A 24156-nucleotide genomic window follows, 5' to 3' on the forward strand; every position below is an offset into this window, starting at 1 on the left:
CAACATTGGTCAGTAGATGGTATTGAGTTTCAACACAAACACGTTGCATTTGTATATGTATTTTACGTATTTAATGTGTTTTTATAGATGTATGTATTATGATGTATTAACACGTTCAAATGTCTGTTTTGTGGTTTTTAAGTTTTTTAAACAGTTTTTTTAACTAACAATGATTTTTAAACAGTAATTTTATGTGACTATTTAGAAATGCACGGTTCCTTTTTATTTTTGTGGTTTCTTAATCACTCGGTTAATTTTATTGGCTTTTGGGTTGTTAAACTTTGTATATAATCAAGGATTTAACAGTTGGTACCGCTTATCTGATGGTTATTAGACAAAAATGCGGTGAAAACAGTTCGTGTTTGTGTGGAGTGTATTTTGGTGTCAACAATAAATTTTTCTCAACTGATATCCAGCTTGTCTTACCACTGCCTTCCTTTTGGGTTTATTGGCCATTTATTTAAGGCACGTTACCATTTTTTTCGAATTTACAAGCTTTTGTAAACTTTTAATGGTGCACCCCCATAATTGCACTGTATCCCTTGATGACATCCAAATTTTAATAACATGGGGTAAGTTGGTAGACATTAATGGAAAGAGCCCTACACATGCTCTGCATCCATTAGTATCTGTGGATGCACCCCAGTAATATCCTTTGACAGTCACTTAGGGTAAAGTGCACAGAATGTTCTGTGATTTCATTATGGGGGACAGTATTTAAGAAGCTTTACATGTAGTGACTTAATTGAAATGACAGGAGGAAATGTCAGTATAGCACTGGAGGCATGACCTAGGCATAATGAAAGAAGGTACAACAGAACACTTTGAATGTTTAATCACTATATAAAAATTTGCAGTGTAAAGGATTCATCACTTCTGATACTTTTATGATCATATGGGATTCGACACCCATGCTAGCATTCATTGAATGCAAGACCGGTAATGTCTTGGATGAAATGCCCTTTTCCGCCAGGATGCATACAAGCATTCTTGGTTGCAGGCAATTTTGAGAGACCACCAATTCACCTGCAGTACCTTTTGTTTGTAGAGTGAAACAGAACATTTGGTGAAAATGCATGTGGATATGCACACTTTGCACAGAAGGTACTCTGCCTTAGAACCAATGACAAATTGAAGTAAAATAAAGCTGAAAAGGTGAAATTTTGAGTATAAAGAAGCATAACTGGCCAGACTGGCCAGATGAAACTGGTATGAGCCAGAGTAATGACATTCAAAAGAAAATATTTAACGCAAGTTGTTTAGCAGTATTCAAGTTTAGTGAATATTCATGAATTTAGAGGTCTTGCATCAGAATAAAAATGCATTGAAAATGGGGTCTATAGCGGATAATCGAAAGATTACAAGTCCGAAGCGCACAACTTCAAACTGCAAACCTTGAAAGCTGACAAAATCGAATCTGCAAAAAAATACTAAATACCCCCCCCCCCCCAAAAAAAAAAGAACTCTCTATGCAGGGGGGCAAACCCCCCTGCACACCCTCCGCTGCTTAAATATATCAACTCAGAGATCACACTATAGTGCAGTAAAGGGAAATCTTCCCTTCCCGCACTCTTTGGCGATCTCCGTTCTACGGTTCGATATTTTTGCTCTTTGAGGTTTGAAGTTCAAAGTTTTGAGCTTTGGACTTAGCCTTCGATGTTCTGATATATAAACCCTTGGAAATGACCGTGCTGAGTAAAGCCTTTTATAAGAATCTAAGTAACTTTCATTTCAGATTTAAATCTAGCATTCTTATGTGTGTAACTGTTCTCTCGACAACCTGTTTATGATGGGAAAACTGTGGTGCATAATGTTGGGCCTTGCCAGGTTTGGGACAGAGCAGGTGTAGGGACTGTTGAATTCTCAGTTCAGAGTGGAAATGGAAAGTCCAGAAATCTTGGTGTGAATGAGAAGATTTTCAGATCAGAAGTGTCCTCAACTTGGCAGCCAGCTGCTACCTTTTAAACCCAAACAGACAAAAAGGGGAGCTTCATGTTCCAAGTTCATGCTGGTCTGTCTGAGTTGGATTTTGAATAAAAAGGAAGTAACTGACAGCTAAGATCAGCCTTCCAGTTGCAGGACCCCCAGGCAAGTGACCACAAGTGGTAGTATTGGCTATGAAGGATTTAATCCATTCTAGATTATGCTAAATAACTAATTTAAATTGAAAATGTACAGTTTAAGGTGCATTTTAACACCCTTGTGTGGTTGCATAGTTTACAGCTATAGCCTTTGTTTTATCCTCTAATTTTATATGCCCCCCCCCCCCCCATAAAAAAAAAAGTTTCATAACAGTAAGATAGATGTACTTTTCTGGCTACATTGGGTGCAAAATATCTGCAAATAGAGACCACTTTTTTGAATACTTTAACAATTATAGCTTCTGTGTCCCTTATTTTCTTTCATAGTGGTTCTAAATATAACAAAAATGAAGAGGAGGGCACCCCTGTCTGGTCCCTGTGCTCAGTTTATCAGAGGAGCCCTCCCACTTTGATTTTTGGCTCAGGTCCCTCATGTAGCCTCCTAATTTTACCTTATTCTATCAGGAAATGCAAATGCTTCCATTGCCCTACTCAAAAATCCCAGCTTACTTTGAATGCTTTCTCTGTATCAAAGCCCACCAACAGCAGCAGTGTTTTCTTTCATTCTCCTTCCCTCTGGATAGTCATTGTGGCAAAAGTTTGCATATTCTCAAAAAAACATATTGAGCCATATCTGTCAATTTTGGCGGCACCTTTGCCATTCCTTTTGCCATTATAGACCACTTTATCATGGTTTAAAGTAGAAATGGGCCTATATGAAACTTGGTCACATGGGTGTTTACCATCTGTAGATATTACAGCTTTCTTCCAGTATGCTGGTGCTTTCCCTCCTTTTTAAAATACTGTCAAACAAAACATCCAGATCTTTATCCATTTCTTCCCTCCTAGTTTCCAAAATTCCACAAGAATACCATCTATTTCTGGAGACTTTCTTGCAGATTATACATCAGTTTTTCTCTTCTCTTCCTATCTTGACTGATTTTTAAGCTTTAAATGCCCTTAACCTTGGCATAATTGTCTCATAAATATTTCCATTTTTGCTCTTTCTTGATTTCAGCCTTTTTCTGCTTTATACAGATTTTCATTATTTCGGAAATCTCTAATGCCTCTACAGGATCTCTGCTTATTTTTCTTGTTATAAGCTCACTAAGTTTGCCAATAACCCTTTCGACTTTGTTCCATAAGTTTTTTTTTTTGTGATCTGGAGCGGTCAAAAAAAAAAGTTGCTTAACAGCAGTTTTTCTAAATTTATGCATATTATCCAGATACTCCTTTATTTTCTCTTTAACACTCTGCAATTGCTGCTCTAAGATTCCCCTTATTCTGCAATATTTTAACCTTTGCCAGCCCCTCTAATTCCTGTTGCTTCTTGGCCATATCGTTTCTCTTATTTCTACCCTTTTCTTAAATTCCACTTTCATTTAATCAACTAACTAGCTACAACTACTGAAGAAAGTTTTCTCTTCTAATAACTCTTGAATTTCCAATACCCAGTCCTTAAGTTCCTCTCTTTCACGTGTAGTTGGGAAGCACCAGTGGCCTATTTTTACTTCACATCTTCTATACCAAATATTTTTATAAATTTCTTCTGAAATCTGCCCACTTATGTTCCCTTCTAGGTCTCCCAGATACATATTCCCTGTTGCAAATCAAATTGTAGTTCCCCACATGTAAATAATAATCCATGATGAAAACTGATTTTCTTCCAAAAATTTGTAAAGCTCCGTAGTAGCAGTTTAAGGTAGAATATAAATGCATGTCAGCAGTCTTCCCTTACCAACAGCCCTTTTGTTGCATTTTCCCTCTTCTTTCAATGTTGGAGCTCCTCTAGCAATTCGTGTAAGTACTCCCCCTTTCCTTTGTCCTTATACTCTGCTGAATATCCCTCCTGAAATCTTTTTGTATCAATTTAACATGCTCATTTTTTCCAACTGTCTTCCCTGTAGCATTGCTGTTTACACTCTGCATTTCTTGGTGTTAATTCAGCACTCTTTCCTTTTGTCTATAACTGTGAGGCCATTCACATTCCAAGATATTTAGTGTAGTCATTTATAAGAAGTTCTTCTCACCTGTTATGTACATCAACTTTTTTAATTATCTGTTTCCAGGTTGTTACGTGTACCCACTAATGTTTGGCATTTTGATCTTTTTGTATAGCTTTTTTTTATGTCCGTTTGAACCTGTGATACATTTTTACAAGACTGTTTTAAGTGAAAACTCTCAAACCGAAAACGCATCCATGTAACTTCAAACACAATTTGCATTTTCAAATAATGAAACTCAACTCCTCTGATTACAATTCTTCCAAATCGGCAGCTGTGCACACATGCAAAACCTAACCTAAAATTGGGGTTAGCCATGCAAAGATGCATGTTACTGCCCGTGCTCCTACTTACACTAATCAGTCCATTCTTGTCTTATATTTATTCCCCTCCCAGATGTGAAAAACAGCTTCCATGTTTTCATAAAACATTAACGTTTAGCCGTATGTCTTATTGCATACCAGTCGGCATATCTCCATGGAAACCTAAGAATCAAAAGTACATCTGACCTCAGCTGTATACTTCTCAGACTGAACATTTATTTGCTAAAGGAAAACTTTCAGTACATTTATTCATGCTTACACACAAAAAACAAACTTGTTAGATTACGCCAAGGGCATTAATCCAGACATTCACCCAGGGAAAAGTAAGAACATATCAACTCTATGTACATTATAATCTGTGTACTTTAACACCCCATGCCCCCCCTCAACCCACTGTTTTTGTCCAGCCTTTCTTCTCTCTTTGCATTATAATGCCTACATTTCTTAACTGAAGAAAGGCACTTGTTTTAGAATCTTGATCCTGTACAGCAGTAACTGGACCTGCTTTACTGTACAACATGCAATTTATATCATAAAATGCTTTATACAAATACTAAGAAAAAAATTTTTACTTGCAGTTACATTTTCCCCTTTCTGCCCCTCTTTTTTTTTTTTTTCCCTTGGTGTCCTTCCAAACAGTCTCATGAAATGCAGCACATACCGGTCAGTCCCACAAATCCAATCCTTCTCTGTCACTTTTTTGTAAAGTCAGATGCTTCATAGCCTCACATTTGTTCACTAATTTCAGTATTGCTGATTTTCCTGTTCATCTCCATCTTGCAACCCCAGACTCTGGTTCAAATCCAGGGTACACACAATTCTTCTAGTAAGCTCCTCTACTTTTATTTTGTGTCTTAAGCATTTTTCTTTGGAGCATCGGAAAAGGTTTCATTGGCAAAATTTCCCTGAGCCTTACCATCAGAAGCAGAGTTCCCTTCTGTTTGTCCAGCAAGGAGTGAGCCATCATATTTTTGTATTTCCCCTCAGCCTGTTCTGCATCAAAAAATTACTTGGATCATCCAGGGGAAAAAAAATATTCTTAAGACAAATGAATACAGCAGCTTGAATCTCGTACCTGCCTCTCAAGATTCCCTGATTGCTGGGAACAGTTTTCTTTTCTGCCTGGTATACAGTGAGTAATCATTTTCTGCAAACACTCTACTGCCTCTGGGAATCACTATGTAAGGTGACGAGAGATGCTGGCAAAGAGCAGACAAGGATGAGAAGGAAGGCAAGGTAATTTTATTTTACATTTGTTTACCGGGATAGTCCGACTGGACACAGGTCCATTTACAACAGAGGCCCGGGGGGAGAAAGCTCCACAGGTAACCATCAGAACATGAGACAAACAAGTAACAGTGAACTAAAAACATGGTTAATGAAGTAGTGTCATACTGGAGATAAACTGTTAGACTTCAAAACAATGAAGCATATTTACAGTAAGTATAATGGGAAGGTGCGTGGCGTTGTAAAACAGCGAATATTATGTATTACATGGACATAGCCGGGTATTCATAAGATGTGATTTAAGTGAATTTTTAAATTGTGTAGTAGTGGAGGCGGAAGTCAGAGAAGGGGGGAGGTTATTCCAGGCTGTAGCTGTGGTGTGAGAGTAGTGCTTTCCCTGCAGTGTTAGCCCTAGAGATACAGAGGAGTGATTTGTCAATAGAACGGAGAGGACGATTTGCTATGTAGTGAGTGAGTAGTTGACTTAGTGCTGGGATTTTGTCAGGATATTGTAGGCGATGACTAGCTGTGGTAACTGAGTAGTTGAAGTTCTAGCCATTGTAGCCCCTTTAGAGCTTGACAGTGACTGATTATGAAGGTAGAGTTGTTAGCAAACTTGGCAGTTTTATTATAACATGAGTCAAATCTGGAAAGATCAAGTTTTCTAATCTGGGTAAGAATTGGTGCAGCATACATTAGAGTGGACAATAGACTTTGGGCTAGAGTGATCCGTGCCTGATCTGAGAGGAATTTTTTGTCTGTATAGTGTTCCCATTTTTTTATGGACCTTTTTTGATGGTTTGAGAAATGGACATCAGAGAAGGTTTTTGTCCATTTCTACACTGAGTTTGGTATGGGCAGGAGGAGAAATAGTGCAATTTTGGTAGTGATTGTAAAGGAAAGAGGGGTAGGTTAGTAATGGCAGTAGTAAGTGATACAAGGATGATAAAGCTAGAGGTGCCTTGCAGGAAGGAAGTATGCAGGTGGGTACTGTGGATGAAAAGGACAGACTAGTAGAAGTGGGCTTTTAGGACTTTTACAGAAGGGATAGAAAAGGGATCCTTTACAGCCCTAGGATGTGAGGCAGTTGACATCAGTAGTGAGAGACTCTAAGCTCTGGAACTAAATATGGGGGGGGGGGTCTCCGATATGGAAAAAGTATGAGCAGTGATTACAACTATGTTGAGAACAAATAATGGACATTTGATAACCAGGTAAACAGAATGTCATGAAAACACTAGTGCCTGACCTAAATGTAAGAGATGGAAGAGGGAGACCAAGGTGTTCTCCAAGAGGGAGATGAATGCACACTTTGCATAGTCAGCAGTAAATTGGCACAACAGGCAATTGGTCTTAAGGCTCTACTTTTGTGGTGGATACAACGGATGTGTTCCTTGAGTCATTCCCCTTTTACTGCACCTCTTCTTCTCTGCTAGTGTGAAATGGCACCTGAAGGACGAATACAGCAAAAATCCTTCCAGCCTCCATAGTATTCATTTAAGAGGGATTCCAATGCACTGTACAGCAAAATCACCAGAGAGATGTTGGCAGGGGTCAAGCTTCAATGAATCGCTTCCAGAAAGCTCTACAGAAGAGATGGTAATTTCCAATCCCAAAAGGGCTGTCGTCAATCCTGAAGGGATCTCTGCTCCAGTCAAGTCATTTGAAGGATGGCTGTCCTTGCATCAGTGTCACGATTACCCAAGATGGATGAGTTTGTCAGTTTATATAGGTTAGAAAAATTAATCTTCTAAACTTCCTGCCACCTCTCCCATAGTCCTTGCCTGACTCTCCAATCTGTCAAAGCAAGACGAGAGGTGCTCATCCTCCTACAAAGAGCCATCCAGTAAGGTTCCACCAGACCAGAGAGGATAAGGTTTTTGTTCCATATTTCTTTTTTAGTACCAAAGAAAGCCAAAGTTCGAAGGCCAATGTGGATCTCCGCAGACTGTGACAGTACATCCTAAAAGTAGAATTCAGAATGTTCCATCAGCAAATCATTTTATACATACTGTCACAAGAAGGTTGGATGTGATGTTTGTACTTCAGGGGATGCAGACATCCTGCAGGTCAGTAAATATGCATGTTTCTGATCAGTCACACAGCTGTTATGCACACCTTGTTAGAAATAGTGAATGTGGTAATTACCTTCTGTAAGGATGTAAAACAGCCTCATGGACTACAGGATGACCTACATCTGCAGTGACCTTGGACAATGGGTTTTTGAAACGGGTATGGCTGCTGCAGTCATTGGTAGCCCACCTGGCCACCATGAAGCAGGTGGCAACTGCCCTCCATTGTGCATGTATAAGCCATATTAGACATGACCATACAAAAGACTGGATGGGTGCTAGTTGCAGACTGGGCTTACACAGATAGTACAAACTGTCCCAGAGACTACATCAATGTTATCTATGACCACAGCAGTCTGTGTGTGGCCTTTCTCATTGTTGTGATTCATGATCCTCAGGATCCACCCCTAGGACATTTAACCAGGCAGCCTAGAGCATGCAGAGGAACCCTGATATAGAGAATCTTCCACAGTTATATTCCTATATCCTGTTGGCCAGTGTAGTTGCATGCCTACCTGTGGCCACCAATAATGGTCATGGATGCCATCCATCTGTTGGCTTCCAACACTAAACACAAAATCAAGATTCATGTATGTGTTGCCGAATTGCTGTGCCATTGCTACACAGAATGCATCAAGCCTGTTATAACACCTCCACTCCACCACTGGATGATGCTGTCTGACCCCCCCCCCCAAAGCTGTTACCTGTCTGAGTTACTACTCCATACACATCCCTGGACCCTTACTGATATAACATGGCAGTCACCTGTCACTGTGCCCAATCTGCCTGCATGCAGTTGATAACCACTGTTGCATAAAGCAGTGTCACTGAGCTGTTACATATTGCCTAGGTTTGATGATGCATACCTTCAGTTTTATTCTGTTTGGTCTATATCATAGCCCATGGATGTGGACCCGACAGTCTCTCTGCCAGTGCCACAGTGTATTGCAGTAACATCATGGCTTGCATTTGATCCTGCTGCTGCTGGTGTCAACAATGACACTGTGCTTGAGCTGCAATATGCCTATAAGGTACTGCAGTATTTCTGTGTTGTATCTGCTTGAGTGCTACCATTTTGTGTTATATGGTGCACATTACAAATATCCATCTGTAGGTCTGTAGTGCACACTGCAGTTTGTCAGAGTATCCAAAAAACTGAGCGGCTCTAAGAGGCAAGTATACATTCAACAATTTTCTTTGTACTGTAAATGTGTGGTGGTGTGCACCATCTCTTTCATGGTGTGGAGTATTCAGATGAATGCAACCTCCCATGGTTCCAGCACCTTGTCTAGTGTTACTTGCAACAGTGAACACCATTATATGTGGCCTATTCCCTCTTTTGAATAGGAACCATATATGCCAGGCTGTGTATCTACCTGTGTGTGTGTGCGCCTACCAAATGACCCTGTGGGGAAATCCTCTCTCATGAAACAGAGATCTCATCACTCCTGGTCTGGCAGCTTTCTCTCTGGACATAAGCAGCCTTCATGCCCTAACATATACTCTTTAAAATAACCTCCAAGGCAAAGTAATTCATGGGATATATTTGGGTTGCATTGCTAGGCTTATAAAGTCCCAGTGATTGTTGGCGTAGTATACACTTATGAAAGCTACAAGATCCTCAAGTCCTGTAAATTTCTGCACCTGAGTTAGTGATGGTCACTGTCAGTTCAGGAGTCTCTTACTTGATCTCACCCTAGTCCCCATAGTGTTCAGATGAATGGCAGTACTTGCAGCCCACCAGAGTTGCATAGGGTCAGGATCTTGTGGTACTTGGATGAGTGGCTGTTTGCTGTCCACTCCTCAGACAGGCAAATCCTAGCACAAAGAACCTGTGATCAGATTGTCTCCATCCTAGATGTGGTTCACTCTGACTATCTTAATTTCAGCCATCACAACGAGCTCGTTTCATAGGCTGTAGGTGTAGAGACAGGCCTGCAAAAAAACAAAATTTGGGTACTCCAGGCCTTCCCACGAGACTTCCTTGCTTTCCCACAACATAGTTGCTGCCATGTACCTCAACATCTTGAACACAACTGGTGTGAGTATGTTCATACAGCCCTGTGCTGGGATTTACTTGCGAATGTTGCAGTGGTTAAGCCTATGACAGTGGTCAATGCAAACAGCACCTCTCCCATGATGATCGTCCTGCATGATTGTTAGGTCTAACATGGGGGCTGTATTCCCAGAATCTTTAAGCAACCCTTGCCAGTTAACTGATGTATGTGCATAGTTACCGTGGAGTTGTCTGCTATACGATAGGGACATTTCAAGGGCAGAATGTGCAAAAAGCTTAGACTCGTGGAGGCACAGACCCCCCCCCCCCTCCCACATTGTCCTCCAGTTCAGGATTGTATGTTTGTATGTTTAAGCTCTATTTATGAGGCGAGTTAAAGGCAATCCATCCCAGCCAAGGCAAACAGCATTGATGGTCAGTTTATTAGCAAGTGGGCAGGGGCACATTCCTACCTGTTTACTGGGGGTCCCCCAGACCTTCTGCCAACCATCATATCTGTAAAAACCCACTGAACTGCTGTATTGCTAGGTATCAGTTGTGGATCCTAAGGACATCCTAGGGGCTCTGCAGTCTGTGCTTCCATGGGGGGTTCTTTTATATGCTGTACCCTCTCCCTTTTCCCTTTCCCCCATGCCTGTTGACTACATCCAAGGACAACTTCCACTTTGGACTACCCTTCTCCTTAGGGCGAGTCCTTGAGGACACAAGATACCTGTCCATCCCTTCCTGCAGATCCAACAGTCCAAGCCACTAATTGAACCTTGGTTTGCCTAAGCCATAGTCTAAGCTTTAACTCCTTGTGCCACTGGAGGGACATTACCATTTTTTCCTGTTATGCAGAAAGGCTGTAGCAGTCTGGAAGCAGCCATGGACACCAGCCTATTTATGACGAAAGCACACATCCTGGAGGAGTTCACTCAGTGGCTGATACTTGAACAGGTGACTTTCACCACATAAATGGTTAATGTACCAGAAGATACTTTGTTTGGACACACTGATACAATATCCTTTTCAGTGGCTCATGTGGGAGGCATCTCTGATCAATACTAGCAAAAAACTACGATCACTCATAAAATTATCCAAGGCCAACTTTGAGAGAAAAATCACTAATGACACAAAAGACAATCATAAGGCCTTCTTTAGCTATGTTAGAAACCTGGGCGGAGACTCCCAGATATGCTCAGAATTAGTCCAAAATGATAAAAAAATCACTGAACCCACAGACATTGCCAACATACTGGCAGACAGGTTCAGTGCAAATTTCCCAAAGGAGAAATATCTATCCCACCAGAGTCTAGCCTCCCAAACATCTCAGATGCCCAGGTGAGAGCTGCTCTCTCTAAAGCAAAAAACACAGCATTAATGGGACCGGACGGTGTCCCCGGCTGTGTGCTACACGAACTCAATGAGGAACTAAACCCACACATAAGGCTGCTGTTTAATCTTGGCCTTACTACAGGATACGTACCCAAAGAATGGCGTACGGCAACTGTGGCCCCACTCCACAAAGGCGGTGCTTCTACGGACCCTGGAAATTACCGCTCCATAAGCTTGATTAGCCTTGTCTGCAAAGCTATGGAGAGGATCATAATGGAACTCATAAATAAAGACATTGGGGACCTACAGACACTGGATCCTACCCAATTTGGCTTTGTCAAGGGCAGATCCTGCCTCTTGAACTTGGTCGACTTTTTCGAAACAGTCACTAAGGCCATTGATGAGGGTAAGGAAGTTCACACAGCCTACCTTGACCTAGCAAAAGCGATCGACACAATACCCCACTCGGGCATCATAGAAAAGCTCACCAGCTTAGATGTAAACCCATATGTCACAAGATGGGTTGCAAACTGGCTCAAGGACAGAACACACAGGGTTAGAGTTGCTGGTGCCATGTCAGACTCTAAGCCGGTCACGAGCGGTGTCCCACAGGGCCCAGTCCTGGGCCCCCTCTTGTTCGGCATTTATTTTTCTGAAGTGCAGGCAAACATAGGGGGATTGTGGGTGACAAAATTTGCAGATGACTGCAAACTGGGCACCATAATTGACACTCCATCAGACACAGACATCCTCCAGAGAGGTCTCATAGAAATGGATAACTGGTGCCAGAGCCATGGCCTTAAGCTAAATGCCAAAAAATGTATAGTCATACCCTTTGGGAAAAACAAGGTAACCCCTAATTACCACATAGGTGGTAATCCATTAAACACGGAAGAAGTTATCAGGGACCTGGGGACCCGAGTTGACAGTAACCTCTCTTTTGACACTCACATTGCCAAAGTGGTTAGGAAGACCTTCTACATGGCCCACCTGATCATGAAGGGATTCACATCCAGATCAGGAGAGGTCATTGTACCCCTGTACTCTTCACTTATCAGACCAATGATTGAGTACAATGCCCCATTCAGAATGTACCTTACCCGACACCTGCAGCAGTTAGAAAGACCCCAAAAGTTCCTCACCAGAAGGATAAAGGGGCTCAAACATATGTCATACAATGCCCGACTGAAGAAACTCCAGCTCTGTTCAGTCGCAATACAGTCTGCTTAGAGGTGATCTGTGCCTGACATACAAGGCCATGTCCAACCCGGAATTAATGGACATGCTCCACCTCAAAAAATCCAAATCCACCAGAGCCACGAGAGCAAGAGACTTAAACCTCAACACGGATATAAATAGGACGTGCTGGAGGGACAGATTCATCACCCAGAGACTCCCTACACTATGGAACAGAATCCCAGTCCATGTGAGGCAGAGCCCCTCACTGACTCTGTTCAAGAGAAATCTTGACGAGTGGATGGGAGATCGTAGGTTTACCCCGGGAATCATCTCTGTGTCACTGCTGGACAGAGGCATAGCAAACTAATGGGTATAGTATTCTCATCCTAAGGGGTGGTGAAAGCCACACACACTCTGGCTAGGCTTATAAATGCCCTAGAGCAGATAGCCTAGTATGAACCTATGAAGATAGCCGAAAGCTTCAGCTTCAATTTTGAGTGCTTCCTTACTTGCACACTTTAAAAACTTCAAGTGAAGTGTATTAATGTGAATGTAATATTTACTCTTGGTGAGCTCTGACTAAAAAGTAGCAATCTGTAATTATCCAGCAGTAAAACTGATAGTGATTGCAATTAGTCAGTTGCTGGGTGCAGCATAGTGCAAGCAAACATAAAACAAGAAGGGTTGCAGCAGAGAAGTTGGCATCTTTAGCCTACCAAACATGGTTCCACATGAGCCACTGAAAAGGATATTGTATCAGTGTGTCCAAACAAAGTAACAGCTCTGCTAAATACAAGATAAAATACTTCTGCATTGATATCTCAGGGTGCTCATCAGTTAAAAATGTTCTTGTACACCAGCTGACAGGTAAGTGTGCTTCCAAACACAAGAAAATAGTTGTCTGACTGAATTTGTCCTAAACAGCAACACTACAAACATCTCGAATGAGCAATGAGCTGCTGTACTGATCAAGATGTTCTACAGGTGAGGTGGGGTTGGGGGTGAGGGCAGTCTGTTTCCCCCATGCAAAGTGTCACCATTAATTTTCATTCTCTCCCTGTTTTAACCTCTGACAAGCCTAACATTCCACTTGCCTGAAACAGCATGACTTCCAAAGTTTCAATCTTGGCTAGCGGTGCAGTATACCCCAAAACGGTTATCATTGTCTCAGATCATTGAAGAAACCATTCAAATGAAAAAAAAGGAGGGTCAAATGGATGTTTCCTCCATATGGCCATTGTGCCAATACATAGCTCCAGAGTTGGCACCATTGCAATTTTAAATTCTTCTGTTATCTAGTTGGCTTGGATCTTAGCTGTTCTTCCAAGGTTCACCTAGCTACCATCTCAAATTCTGTTCTGGTTTTCAGTTCCTTTCACGCACAAGTCAGGATCTGCAAGCCCTTCCTTAAAGAAGCACTGCTTGTTAGGGCTCCTAGGTCCCATTTTGCCTTGGGATCTGTTTCATATTATAGAAGATCTTGACCACGGATTGACGTCACAACAGGTCTAAAGTTCTTCTCAAGGAAGACTTGGTTACCATAACTTCAGCAAGGTGATCTGCTAGCTTGGTTAAGTCAAACTTCCATATTTCATTTTCTGTAAAGAGAATTATCTTAAAATTAATTCTCTTGTTTACCGTCCAAATCTCTCATGAACCAGACTATTAACTTTCTTATTTTCTTTGTCTCATTCTAACAAAGGCAAGTATTTAATTGTATGGGTGTTCATAAGCAAGTTCATTTTACATTAATCAAACACATTTCAAAAAGAGTAGTCAGTTTTCCTGGGCTCCCAGAAAGTTAGATGTCTAAAATAACACACTCCAGGTAGTTGGCAGACTACATAAAATTTAGTTGTATGAAAGGAGCAAAATTACTCAAATGCTCCAAACCTCGTTCCACAGAGTTGTATCCAGCACAGCCGTGTTTCTCTGTAATGGTACAGTGGATAGCATATATGCTGTGTTTACTTTGATATATGCTAAACATTAAAAAATAGATAATATTTTGAGAACAAGATTGCCCTTTGGGGCTGCCATTGTCATGACTATCCAGAAGGATTCACAAGGGACTGTGTGCCCTTTATGGTTAGGGAAGATGGACCACCACTTGTCCGATACAGATGTACTTAACATGACAAGTTTGCTAAAAGTGTGGCTTGTCTTCAGTAACACTATCACCATACCCTTTTCTAGGCTAAGAAGACCAGGCTTCTGTTGCCTTAGTTTTTACTGCTTTTTTGTGGATGGATCTGTCTGAATCTTTTCTGTTCATACTTCTGAAGAACTGGAAAGCAGGGGCAGTGTGTTACAAGACGTCACTCGGAGGATGAACCAAAGCAGCCTGGAAAACTAAGTTCCAGAAAGTCGTGATTGGAGACAAGAGATGCACAATATTTGCAGAGCCTATCACTGTGGTGAATAACTTTCATTTACTGTGGTGGTTGCTGAAATTAGGGTCATTTGAATGCTGATGAAAATAAACTAACTGGACAAAAATACTGCAGAGTTTTTTCTTGAATATTGAAGCATTTTACTGTGTGGTGCACATTGATGTAAGTACTGTATTCCAAATGCAGTTTAAGATTTGGCTCGGTGAGGAGTTTCAAGTTCAGTTTTGGGATGCTGAGGCCCTTTGTGTTACTAGTGAGATGACTTGTATATATTCATAATTTTGTTGGACTGATTACACTGCTCATCCTCCTGTTAATATAAAAATTGAGCAGAAAAAAATGGAACTATTTTAATGTGATGCCTAAATTTTCATTTGGGCAGATGGCACAGAAATATGCGGTCATTTACTTTTGTAGCTGTGCAGATTGTTTTGTCGAATGTTGGAAGTGGATAAAATTAAATTGAAAATGTCTTGGATTTAAGATGCTTAGAGCTGTAAAAAAAATCTTATTTCTTTACACAGGCTTTGCGGAATTTCAAACTTACAATTTCAGTGGAACCCAGGCACCACCCAAAGATCATTGGCCGGAAGGGTGCAGTAATAACACAGATCCGGACAGAGCATGAGGTCAACATTCAGTTTCCTGACAAGAATAGTGAAAACCCGGTATGATCCTTTTTCATGTCCTCTAGAGTACTTTGTTGGCATTTTTTAAAATTAGTTTACAGTTTATACTCATTTTGTTGATTTTTAACCATTGCAGACAAATTTTGTAGCAATTTTAAAGTACCTCAAAAACACTCGGGATTCTGCTTCTGAGAATATTGATGGCTCCTTAGTGTTCTGGATAGCACTTGCTTTCTAACTTGAGGATTTTAGTCTTTTCTAAATGAATTTTGTTTTTTTTTTTTATTTTACATTTGTTTACCAGGATAGTCCGACTGGGTTGATAGCGATGTCTAGGGGGAAAGACAGTTGTAAAAAAAAAAAAACAAAAAAATATTTTATGACTGGAGTAAATCAGGGGTATGCAAAGGGTAACAGGTTATCTAGTTAACTAGGTATGGTTTTTCATGTATAAACGATCACAATTAATGTTCTAACAGCCACACTTTATCAAAGTTTGGTTTATCCACTGTGGACCTTAGTTCTGTAATGTAGCAGTCCTTTATAGATGTCCCTATATTTTTGCCAGATTCAGTTTTTTTCTGCTGTGGTTTACTAATGTAAATGTTTTTGCTTTTGTTTTGTCTTCTGTAAATTTTGCTAAGGTGGAGCTTTTCTCCATGAGCTTCCACTGTAGAGGTTAATGCCCAGCTAGACTTCCCAATAAGCAAATGTGAAACAAGTAAAATATTTGTGTGCTCCTTTTAATAGATGAGTGGCTGATATCAGCAAAGTCAGAAAGCCTCTGTCATATCTCTTGGTGGTGAAAATTTTAACAAGACCATAGTTACCTGCAAGCTTAATAGTTCCCTCCCTACATTAACATCCAAAAAAGAGAATAAGGATCCTGAGTAGAGCCTTATGGCACACTACTGGTCAGTCATATCACGGTCCAGTAGAAGGCCTCCCATTAAGACTTGTGTAGTCTTCTCCTAACTTGTGTCTGACTCATACTGTGCCCAGTTACATTTACTTGCATGGTGTAACAGTTCACTCATGCATGTTATCGTGTCTCAAAGACTTGGCCAGATCCATGGCAGGCATCTTTAAAAGACCAAATTAAAGTTCAAAGAGAAGAAAATCCCTCCCCGGTTTCCTATTGTATTAGCTTTATTGGTCACTGTAGCTTTGAGCAGCATGCATGTATGCTTTATAGGTCTATGTAAGGTGACCTTCCCTTCAACTTGTGTATCTCCACTCCTGTCTTTTGGTGCTAGATGTGTGTAATACTTCTCATTAGACATTTGTACGAACATTGTTAGAGCAACAGTTTAGCAAGTCAATTATTCGCTGTTTGTAGGAAGTTGCCACCTTAGTTAATCCTAGGTAATTCAGTGGGCAGTTTAAAATTCTCTTGTGGTGTATCTGTTGCCCCCCTCAAGGCTGTAGAGCACTTTTGAATATGGTTTATTGGCCGGGCTTGTAATGGTCTGCAGGCTAATTTAGTGCTGGACTCAATATTGCCAGGGTCCACACAGTTTTTTTTTGTTTAGGGCTGCATTGATTCCTAGCTAATATGTGATGTCTTGTATATTTTGATGCATTTTAAAATTGTTAGCTAATATTCTGTCAGACAAGTTTTCTGTGCCCTTTCATTTGGGCAACATCTCATTAACTGTCAGAATGCTGTATTGATTTATTTGAGGTTTGTGATATAATTTTACATTAACTTTTTTGCCTTGTACCTTGTTGACTTGGTTAATTTTGTTAGCGTGAAATGTTTTGTAAGATGAGTATCATAAACATTTTGATTAGCTTAAATTTAGTGTTTGGAGCTTGTTCTTTTTAAAGGTAAAATTGTGGTAGTGATAGCTGTAGTGTATGGGTTTACTTTTAAATACCCTTGTATATTTCTGCCATGTAGAAATGATTGTGAATGGAAGACTTTAGAAATTTTTATCTTGCCTGTGGTTTTACTGGGATTAAGACTTTTAATGAGGAATAAACTTTCTTAAATTGTGTCAAAATGTTGGCTTTTATCCACTTCTACTTTTAAATTGACATTGTCAGATCTAAGGGGACAAGAAAGTGATATTGTGTAGGGGGGAGCACAGAGTCCAGATTTATTAACACAAGAAAAAATCAAACCTCTACTCAGAGTTGCAAATTTTAATAAAAGTATTCAAAACATAAAAATGCTGTAAAATACCAAAATTCGTTAATAGTCCACTCAAGTCTCTGTCAGCAAGAATAATATTAAGTCCAAAGTAAATGTAAAAATGTTCACCAATTCTGGCAAAATTCTCCAAAGTTCTCGTCAGTACACTAGATGTCTCCGCGATATTAGCTGCTTTGTTGGAATAATGGATAAATCCTTGCTCAAACAAAACAAGAACTAAAACTCTCCAATGCTTATCTAAACTTTACAACGCCTTACAGTACAATGGATACCCCCACGGTATAAATTATTTAGCAGGGGCAACAGACAAATCTTTGCTTGAACAAACCAGAACTGAAGCTATCCAATGCTGTTCATTCTCTACACACCAAAGCTGTAGGTGGAAAAAAAACAAAAAGCAGAACTGAGGCTTTCCAATGCTGTTAAAACCTCTAGAACGCCCTGTACTAGGTGGAAAAGACTCTGCATAACAGAGTTCACCGTCACAAGCTTCCAAACAGCATGCAAGTCCAGATAGAATTGTTCATAGGTTTAAACACGGGTATTGCATCCCAAACTGACATACAATAAGCGCTTTTGGTAAAACCTTCATCAGATCATACTGGTCAGGGACACCATTACTCATATTTATACTGGATCTTTATCCAATAGGATTTAAAATGAGAGAACACCTTCATAGTGATCTGCATCCATTCAGCTGGATAATTTACTGATTTCAGCTCCATCTAACCAATAGTAGGTCTCCTCGCTTTAAGTACTGGTTTAAAGGGAATGACTGCATTCAAGCCAGGAGCTCGATCTGCTCGTAGATTTGCTATCCATTTAATTTCACATGTCTCAGTTCTATTAGTAATATCACCTCTTTTAATACCCTCAGGTATATTCTCAATGACTTTAAGTCGAAAACTGTGACCAGGAAATTTTGACAAGTGTACCGCCAAGGCATTATGAACATCCCCTCTCAGAATATCTCCTAAGTGCCGTAATAGTCTCTTTCTAAATACCTGGTTGGTTTTGCCAACATAAAATGATGTACAGTCTTTGCATGTAGCCAGATAAACAACATTTTTAGTGGCACATGTGGCCTTACAGTTAAAAACAAGGTCCCTATCCATACCTGGATGTTTAAAAACGTTGCTACTATCAATATGGCCACAGGCAGAGCAGTTACCACACTGAAAAGTTCCTTTTCGTCCCACCAACGTGGATCTCTGAAAACCATCCTTCATGCATAGCAGGCGTTTGATATTTTTCTTATTTTTATAGCTATAATGCGGACTATCACCTACTATAGTATAAAGTTTAGGATACTGAGTAAGAATCGGCCAGAATTTACTAATAATTTCCTTAATTTGCTTGTTATCAGTTCTTTACTAAAGTCCATAAGAAAATGCATGTTTCTACTAAGGCTAAATCCTTACCTTTGTTCCCCGGCTGGGGACTCTCAACAACCAAAATCAAAAAAGGCAAAAATTTTGGCTCTGGAGCTTTGTCAGCCCCAGTGCTTTTGGTGCCCAGGCCTTCTGCTCCATTAGTGATTTCAGCTCCATCCTCTCTTGCAGCATTCTACATATCGGCACCAAGGGGCTTCTCGGTTCAGACCTTTACCACTGTATCGGCACCGACAGTTCAGTTGGCGCAGACCTTGACCACGTCGGCTCAGAGATCTTCCTCTGAACCGAGGCCTTTATTACTGACTCCAGTTTTGTCGGTTCCAGTTTCGGCACCAACAACCACTTTGGTACTGATCCCTGTGTCTGTGCAGACATTGACATCGGCATCGATGACTTCTTCGGTGCAGACTACAGTAGTTCAGTCTTTCTTGGCACCATTGTCGTCTGTGCAATCAAATGAGATGGGCACGGAGTCTGCCTCTTTTGTGGACAAGCCTGTTTCTCCTTCAGTTTCAGTGAGGTCCACTAGAAGTCTTTCTGAACATGTGTTGCGTCTTGTGGACCAGGCATTCTTGGCCAGAGGTACCCCCCCCCCCCAGGGACTATCCTTCCTTGGGAGGTGATCACTCTTCTCCAAAGACACCTTCTTATTCTCCTCCTTGATTGCCTTTTGAAGTCCATGGATATAGTACATTCTTGCTCTTTTGCAGTTCCCTTTATGGATCTCACTAAGGAACCGCAGTTGCCTTCATGGCAGGAAAGTTTTCCTACGACCCAGGATGTCAGCTGTGATATACATAGCTTGCTGCTCCACAGCCGTGCAGGGACTCAGAGTCGGCAGGCTGAGCTACTTAGGGGAGGAGTGCCCCCTGTCCTCGACATACACTTCTCTCCGGGTGGACCAGCCTTACAACTGGTGGAGAAGGATTTCGCTGCTGCTGGCAATAGTGGGCTGTCTATACCTCCGTCCTCCTTTGGTACACTGGTTTCACAAGTCACACCTAGCAGACACCTGGTGCAAGGGCCTCAGGACATATTCCCTCCGGAATCCCATTTTCCGTCATCTTCCCCAGCTTTTCCCGCTGAGGAGGTCCACCGGTAAAGTTAGTGTAAAAGGAAGCACGTGGACTCCACAGAGTCTCTCACCGAAGACAGATTTTGATGAGGGGGAAGGATCCCCTCGGTCTTCTGAGGTATCCTTTGGTGATATCCTTGAAATCCTGTAACAGGTAACTGGCAGCCCTGTAATCCGACCCTTGAGGAATCTGTGTTCCTGCAGGCGTTTTGCGCCCGGCCCCCTACCTCCTGGGTTACTCCACCTGCCGATGAACTTGTCAAGTTTGTCGTATAGTGTGCTTGGAAGGCCCCTGATACTGTTGAAGCTATTCCCCGGAGGCCTGATGAGATCTTGTCCCCTCCTGCTTCAGATCCCCATTGGTCCAAAGGTCTTCCTGTAGATGCTTTGGTGGTGGCCGCAGCAAAAAAGGATCTGGCAGAAGGCCAGACTGTCCATCCGCCTAACAGTGTGTCCCGGGCCCTGGGCAGAATAGGGAAGCGCACTTTTGCTTCAGCGACCTTTGCTATCAGTTCCCTGAATTATATGGCACATTTTACCAGGCTTCAAAGGGATCTGGTCTCTGAGCTGTCTGAAACCATTCTGGTGCAGTGTCTGATGAGGTCTGTGACAGTGGCCTCTCAGCTGGCCATCATTGAGTCTATATCTAACTCCTCTATGTGATTTATATCTCACGCATCAGAAAGAGCAGCTAGAGCGGCGGGTTCAGCTGCGGTCTTGACTACACGCCTGGATGTGCTTGTGCATCTTCGCGGAACCTTTTAAGTCTTCCTTTCTTAATGCCCCCATTCAGCCCTCCTCATTGTTTGGGCCCAAAGTTAAAAGCACACTGGCCAGATGTGAACAAGACGGTAAGACCCTTTCTGACGTAGGTGTCCTTTATTCTTCCCCTCAACGTGCTTTCTCCCAAAACCAAAAGAGTGGGAAGATATGGTTCAAGAAATCTCAGGGTCCTTTCCGTGACACACAGGCCGAGTTCTCCCCCAGAGGCAGAGGGGGAAACTCACAGGGAAGACTCTCCTTTTGGAGCAGAGGGGGGACCGCCTAACCAGGGTTCCAGGGATTCTTTCCCTGGTCAATCCTACCAGCGCTCCTGAAGAGTGGCCCAACTCCTTTTCTCTGGAGGTGGTTGGGGGACATTTCTCTGTGTACCCTTCTGCCTGGCTAACCATCACCACCGATTCTTGGGTACAAAGGAACATAACCAGAGGTTATCATATCCCCTTCGATTTTTGTCCCGTCAAAAAATTTTCCCGACGTTCCGCCCAGTCAAAGGGAAGAAACAGCACTACAGACAAAAGCTGCTAAGAGTCATCCAAATAGTCCTTCCAGACCAGATAGGATCCGGATTCTACTCTATTTTTGGTGCCAAAGAAAACCGGGGACTGGAGACCAATTTTGGACCTCAGTGTATTGAACAAGTTTGTGAGAGTACAAAAATTCCAGATGGTCACTATACAGTCTATCCTCCCGCTTTTGGAAAAAGACATTTGGATGTGCTCTATAGATCTTCAAGATGCGTACTACCACATAAAGGTGGACAGGCCATCAAGAAGATTTATGCGCTTCCGTGCGGGAGCCAGTCACTACCAGTTCAGAGTACTGCCCTTCGGACTCTCTACAGCCCCCAGACTGTTCAAAGTGCATGGCAGTTTTCACAGGTCACTTGCGACTTCAAGGTTTCCAGGTGTTTCCATACCTAGACGACTGGCTCATTTCCACCCCCACCAGACATCTACTGGAAAAAGCCCTGGCATTCTCTCTCCTGTCTGCTCAAAGCCTAGGCATAACCATAAACTGGCAGAAATTCAATCTCACCCCATATCAGTCGACAGAATTCATAGGGGTGATCTTGGACACACAACTGCAGAGCGGCTATTCCAGAGCATAGAATTTTAAGGATAAAGCAACAACTAATTCCAATCCTTTCAAAGGAAAAATCCACGGCTCACTTGGTTCTACAGCTGTTTGGTTCCATGGCAGCCTCCATCACCATTGCTCCCCTGGCCAGGTTTCACATGAAGATTCTACAATGGCTGCTGCTCACCCAATGTTATCCTTTTCAGCATCCTCTTTCAGCCATGATTCGAGTAACCCACAGGTGCAAACAGGATTTAAATTGGTGGATGACACACAATCTCTCTCAATGGTCTCGCCTTTTTTCCCCCCCAGCAACCCAAGGCCACAGTGACCACGGACGCCTCCCTGATGGGGTGGGGGCTTTGTCAGGGATACAGTCCAAGGCACTTGGTCCCAGCTGGAGGCCCATCTGCAAATAAATGATGTAATGCGATCCTATCTTGCCTACATTCATTACTGACTGGTTCGGAGCCGAGAATAGTCTCCGACTCGGCCACTATAACTAGCACAAAGTCTCTCATTGGCTGGGCTAACCCTGTATCCCAGGATGCATCACGCCCAAACCCCCAGATCTCGTTTGCCGCTCCTAGAGTAACGACGTGGTCTCGACTTGGCTGTGGCTAAGTACCCTTTCTTTGTCTTTCAATTAGAGAAATTTGAGTATTATTATTAAATCAAAAGCTATTCTAATAGCTACGTTGTCGATTGTATCCCTGGTTGTGTCTGATTGTGTTGTGGTTGGTAATCCTCCTGTTTGGCGGGCTAGGCCCGTTTGAGTTAGAGGGCCTTTGCCCTATCTTGAGTGTTTATTGTACGGGCATTTAAGTTAGAGCCTCCCGCCCCCCCCCCCCTCCCTACCTTGTGTTGCGTGTGTGCTAGTGATCGTCTGTTTTTTGGATATTGTTGCTGCTTGTTGATTGTTCCTTATGTCGGGCAAGGAACCTAAAGAGCATAAGCCATCTGGCTTTAAGAAATGTGCTAAATGTGCTTCCAAAATGTCGCTAACTGACTGACACGCCAACTGTGTATATTGTCTCGGTGCCATACACTTGCAGGAATCCTGCAGTGTGTCATGCTTTTTTTGCCAGGGTGTTACAGGAGAGAAAAAATAAACTTATCCTCAAGGGTTTGATTAAACCCTCCTTTGAGGAAACTTTGGCTTCCTCTCCTCCCTCTGAGAAACCCAGATCAAAGTCAAAAATGAATTCTCCGGCTCCATCTAGTTCTTCGGAGCCTCCGGAGAAAAGATCTAAGACTGCTTCTCCTTCCTCGGCTCCACTGGTCTTGGAGCCGCAGGAAGCACCATCCAAGGATATGTCTCCTTCCTCGGCTCCATGGTCTCGGAGCCGCAGGAAGTATTGTCTATTACGGGGTCGGATTCTTCGACTCCACAGTCAGCGCCGAAGGAGGTTGCGGTAGTTTTCGAACCTACTTCGGCTCCGAACCTTTTGGAGCTGATTCGGAGCTGTTCCCCTACCTTTATCTCTGTTCCGACTGAGAAGGTCTCTCGGCCCCCGTCGGTCTCTTCCAAGTCCTCCAGGCTCTCTGATTCGGATGTCGATAGGGAGGTCCAGAGGCTCCTCCAGTCGCCAATGTTAACTAAATTATTTTCGGCTCCAGCCCAATCTGCTCAGGAGCCAGCTACTATATCGGTTCCATTTCTTCCTCCGACAACCTCGGTGTCGTCTGAGCCGGAGTCTGCCGAATCGAGTGAAGTCCCTGGGTCGGCTCCGAAACCTCCCGCGAGTCTTTCGGATCCGACATCGGCTCCAACCTTTTCCATTCAGTCTACAGGTTTCAGTACTCTGGTGTCCTCAGTCTGACCCGAAGGGGATACATCGGGGCTTCAGGCTCTGGCTCTGAGTCTCCCCCTTGGTGCTTCGGCTAGGGATACCCCGACTCCGGTCATGGTCTCGGAGGCGGGTTTTTCATCCGATTCTTGTGGACCTGCCTTCGAGGCTATGAGGAGCGCGCTGGCCAAGTCCGTCGTGACTTTACCTGAATCAGCAACTCCTTCCCTAGATGCTGCAACTAGAGCTTCTGGTGCCCCCCTCTCTCTGAACAGCGGGGCTCCCGGGCCTTAGGATACCTCCATGTCTGATCCCGTACTTTCTGAAGGCCCTTCAGAGTCTGTCCCTGAAGAGCCTCCCAGGAAGAAGTTGTGTAAGAGGAAGCACGTAGACTCCCCAGATGAGTCTGTCACCTCGGACACCGACCTCAATGATGCAGAAGGGTCCCCGAAGTCGTCCTCTGATGATGTCTCGTTCTCTGATATCCTATAGATCTTGAGACAGCGGGGCAACTGGCCTTCCAGAAACCCTTCTGAGGAGGAGTCTGTCTTCCTCAAGGCCTTCAGAGCCCAGCCTTCCGCCTCCTGGGTGTCTCTACCCTTCGATGAATTATTGGATCTTATTTGTCGAAGGGTGTG

At 42.6% G+C, this 24156-nt stretch overlaps 1 protein-coding gene across 1 annotated transcript in view; it reads left to right on the plus strand.

The window, feature by feature from the left end:
• Positions 1 to 24156, plus strand: part of LOC122801243 (high density lipoprotein binding protein) — a 1918659-nt gene that overhangs the window by 1571026 nt on the left and 323477 nt on the right. Inside the window, exon 24 of the mRNA XM_044070795.1 lies at positions 15137 to 15280. Coding sequence (XP_043926730.1) covers positions 15137 to 15280 — 144 coding nt within the window. The remainder of the gene's footprint in view (positions 1 to 15136; positions 15281 to 24156) is intronic.

Source organism: Protopterus annectens, chromosome 4.part1, assembly GCF_019279795.1.
Source record: "Protopterus annectens isolate FY-2018-M chromosome 4.part1, PAN1.0, whole genome shotgun sequence".
NCBI classification, from domain to species: Eukaryota; Metazoa; Chordata; order Ceratodontiformes; family Protopteridae; genus Protopterus; species Protopterus annectens.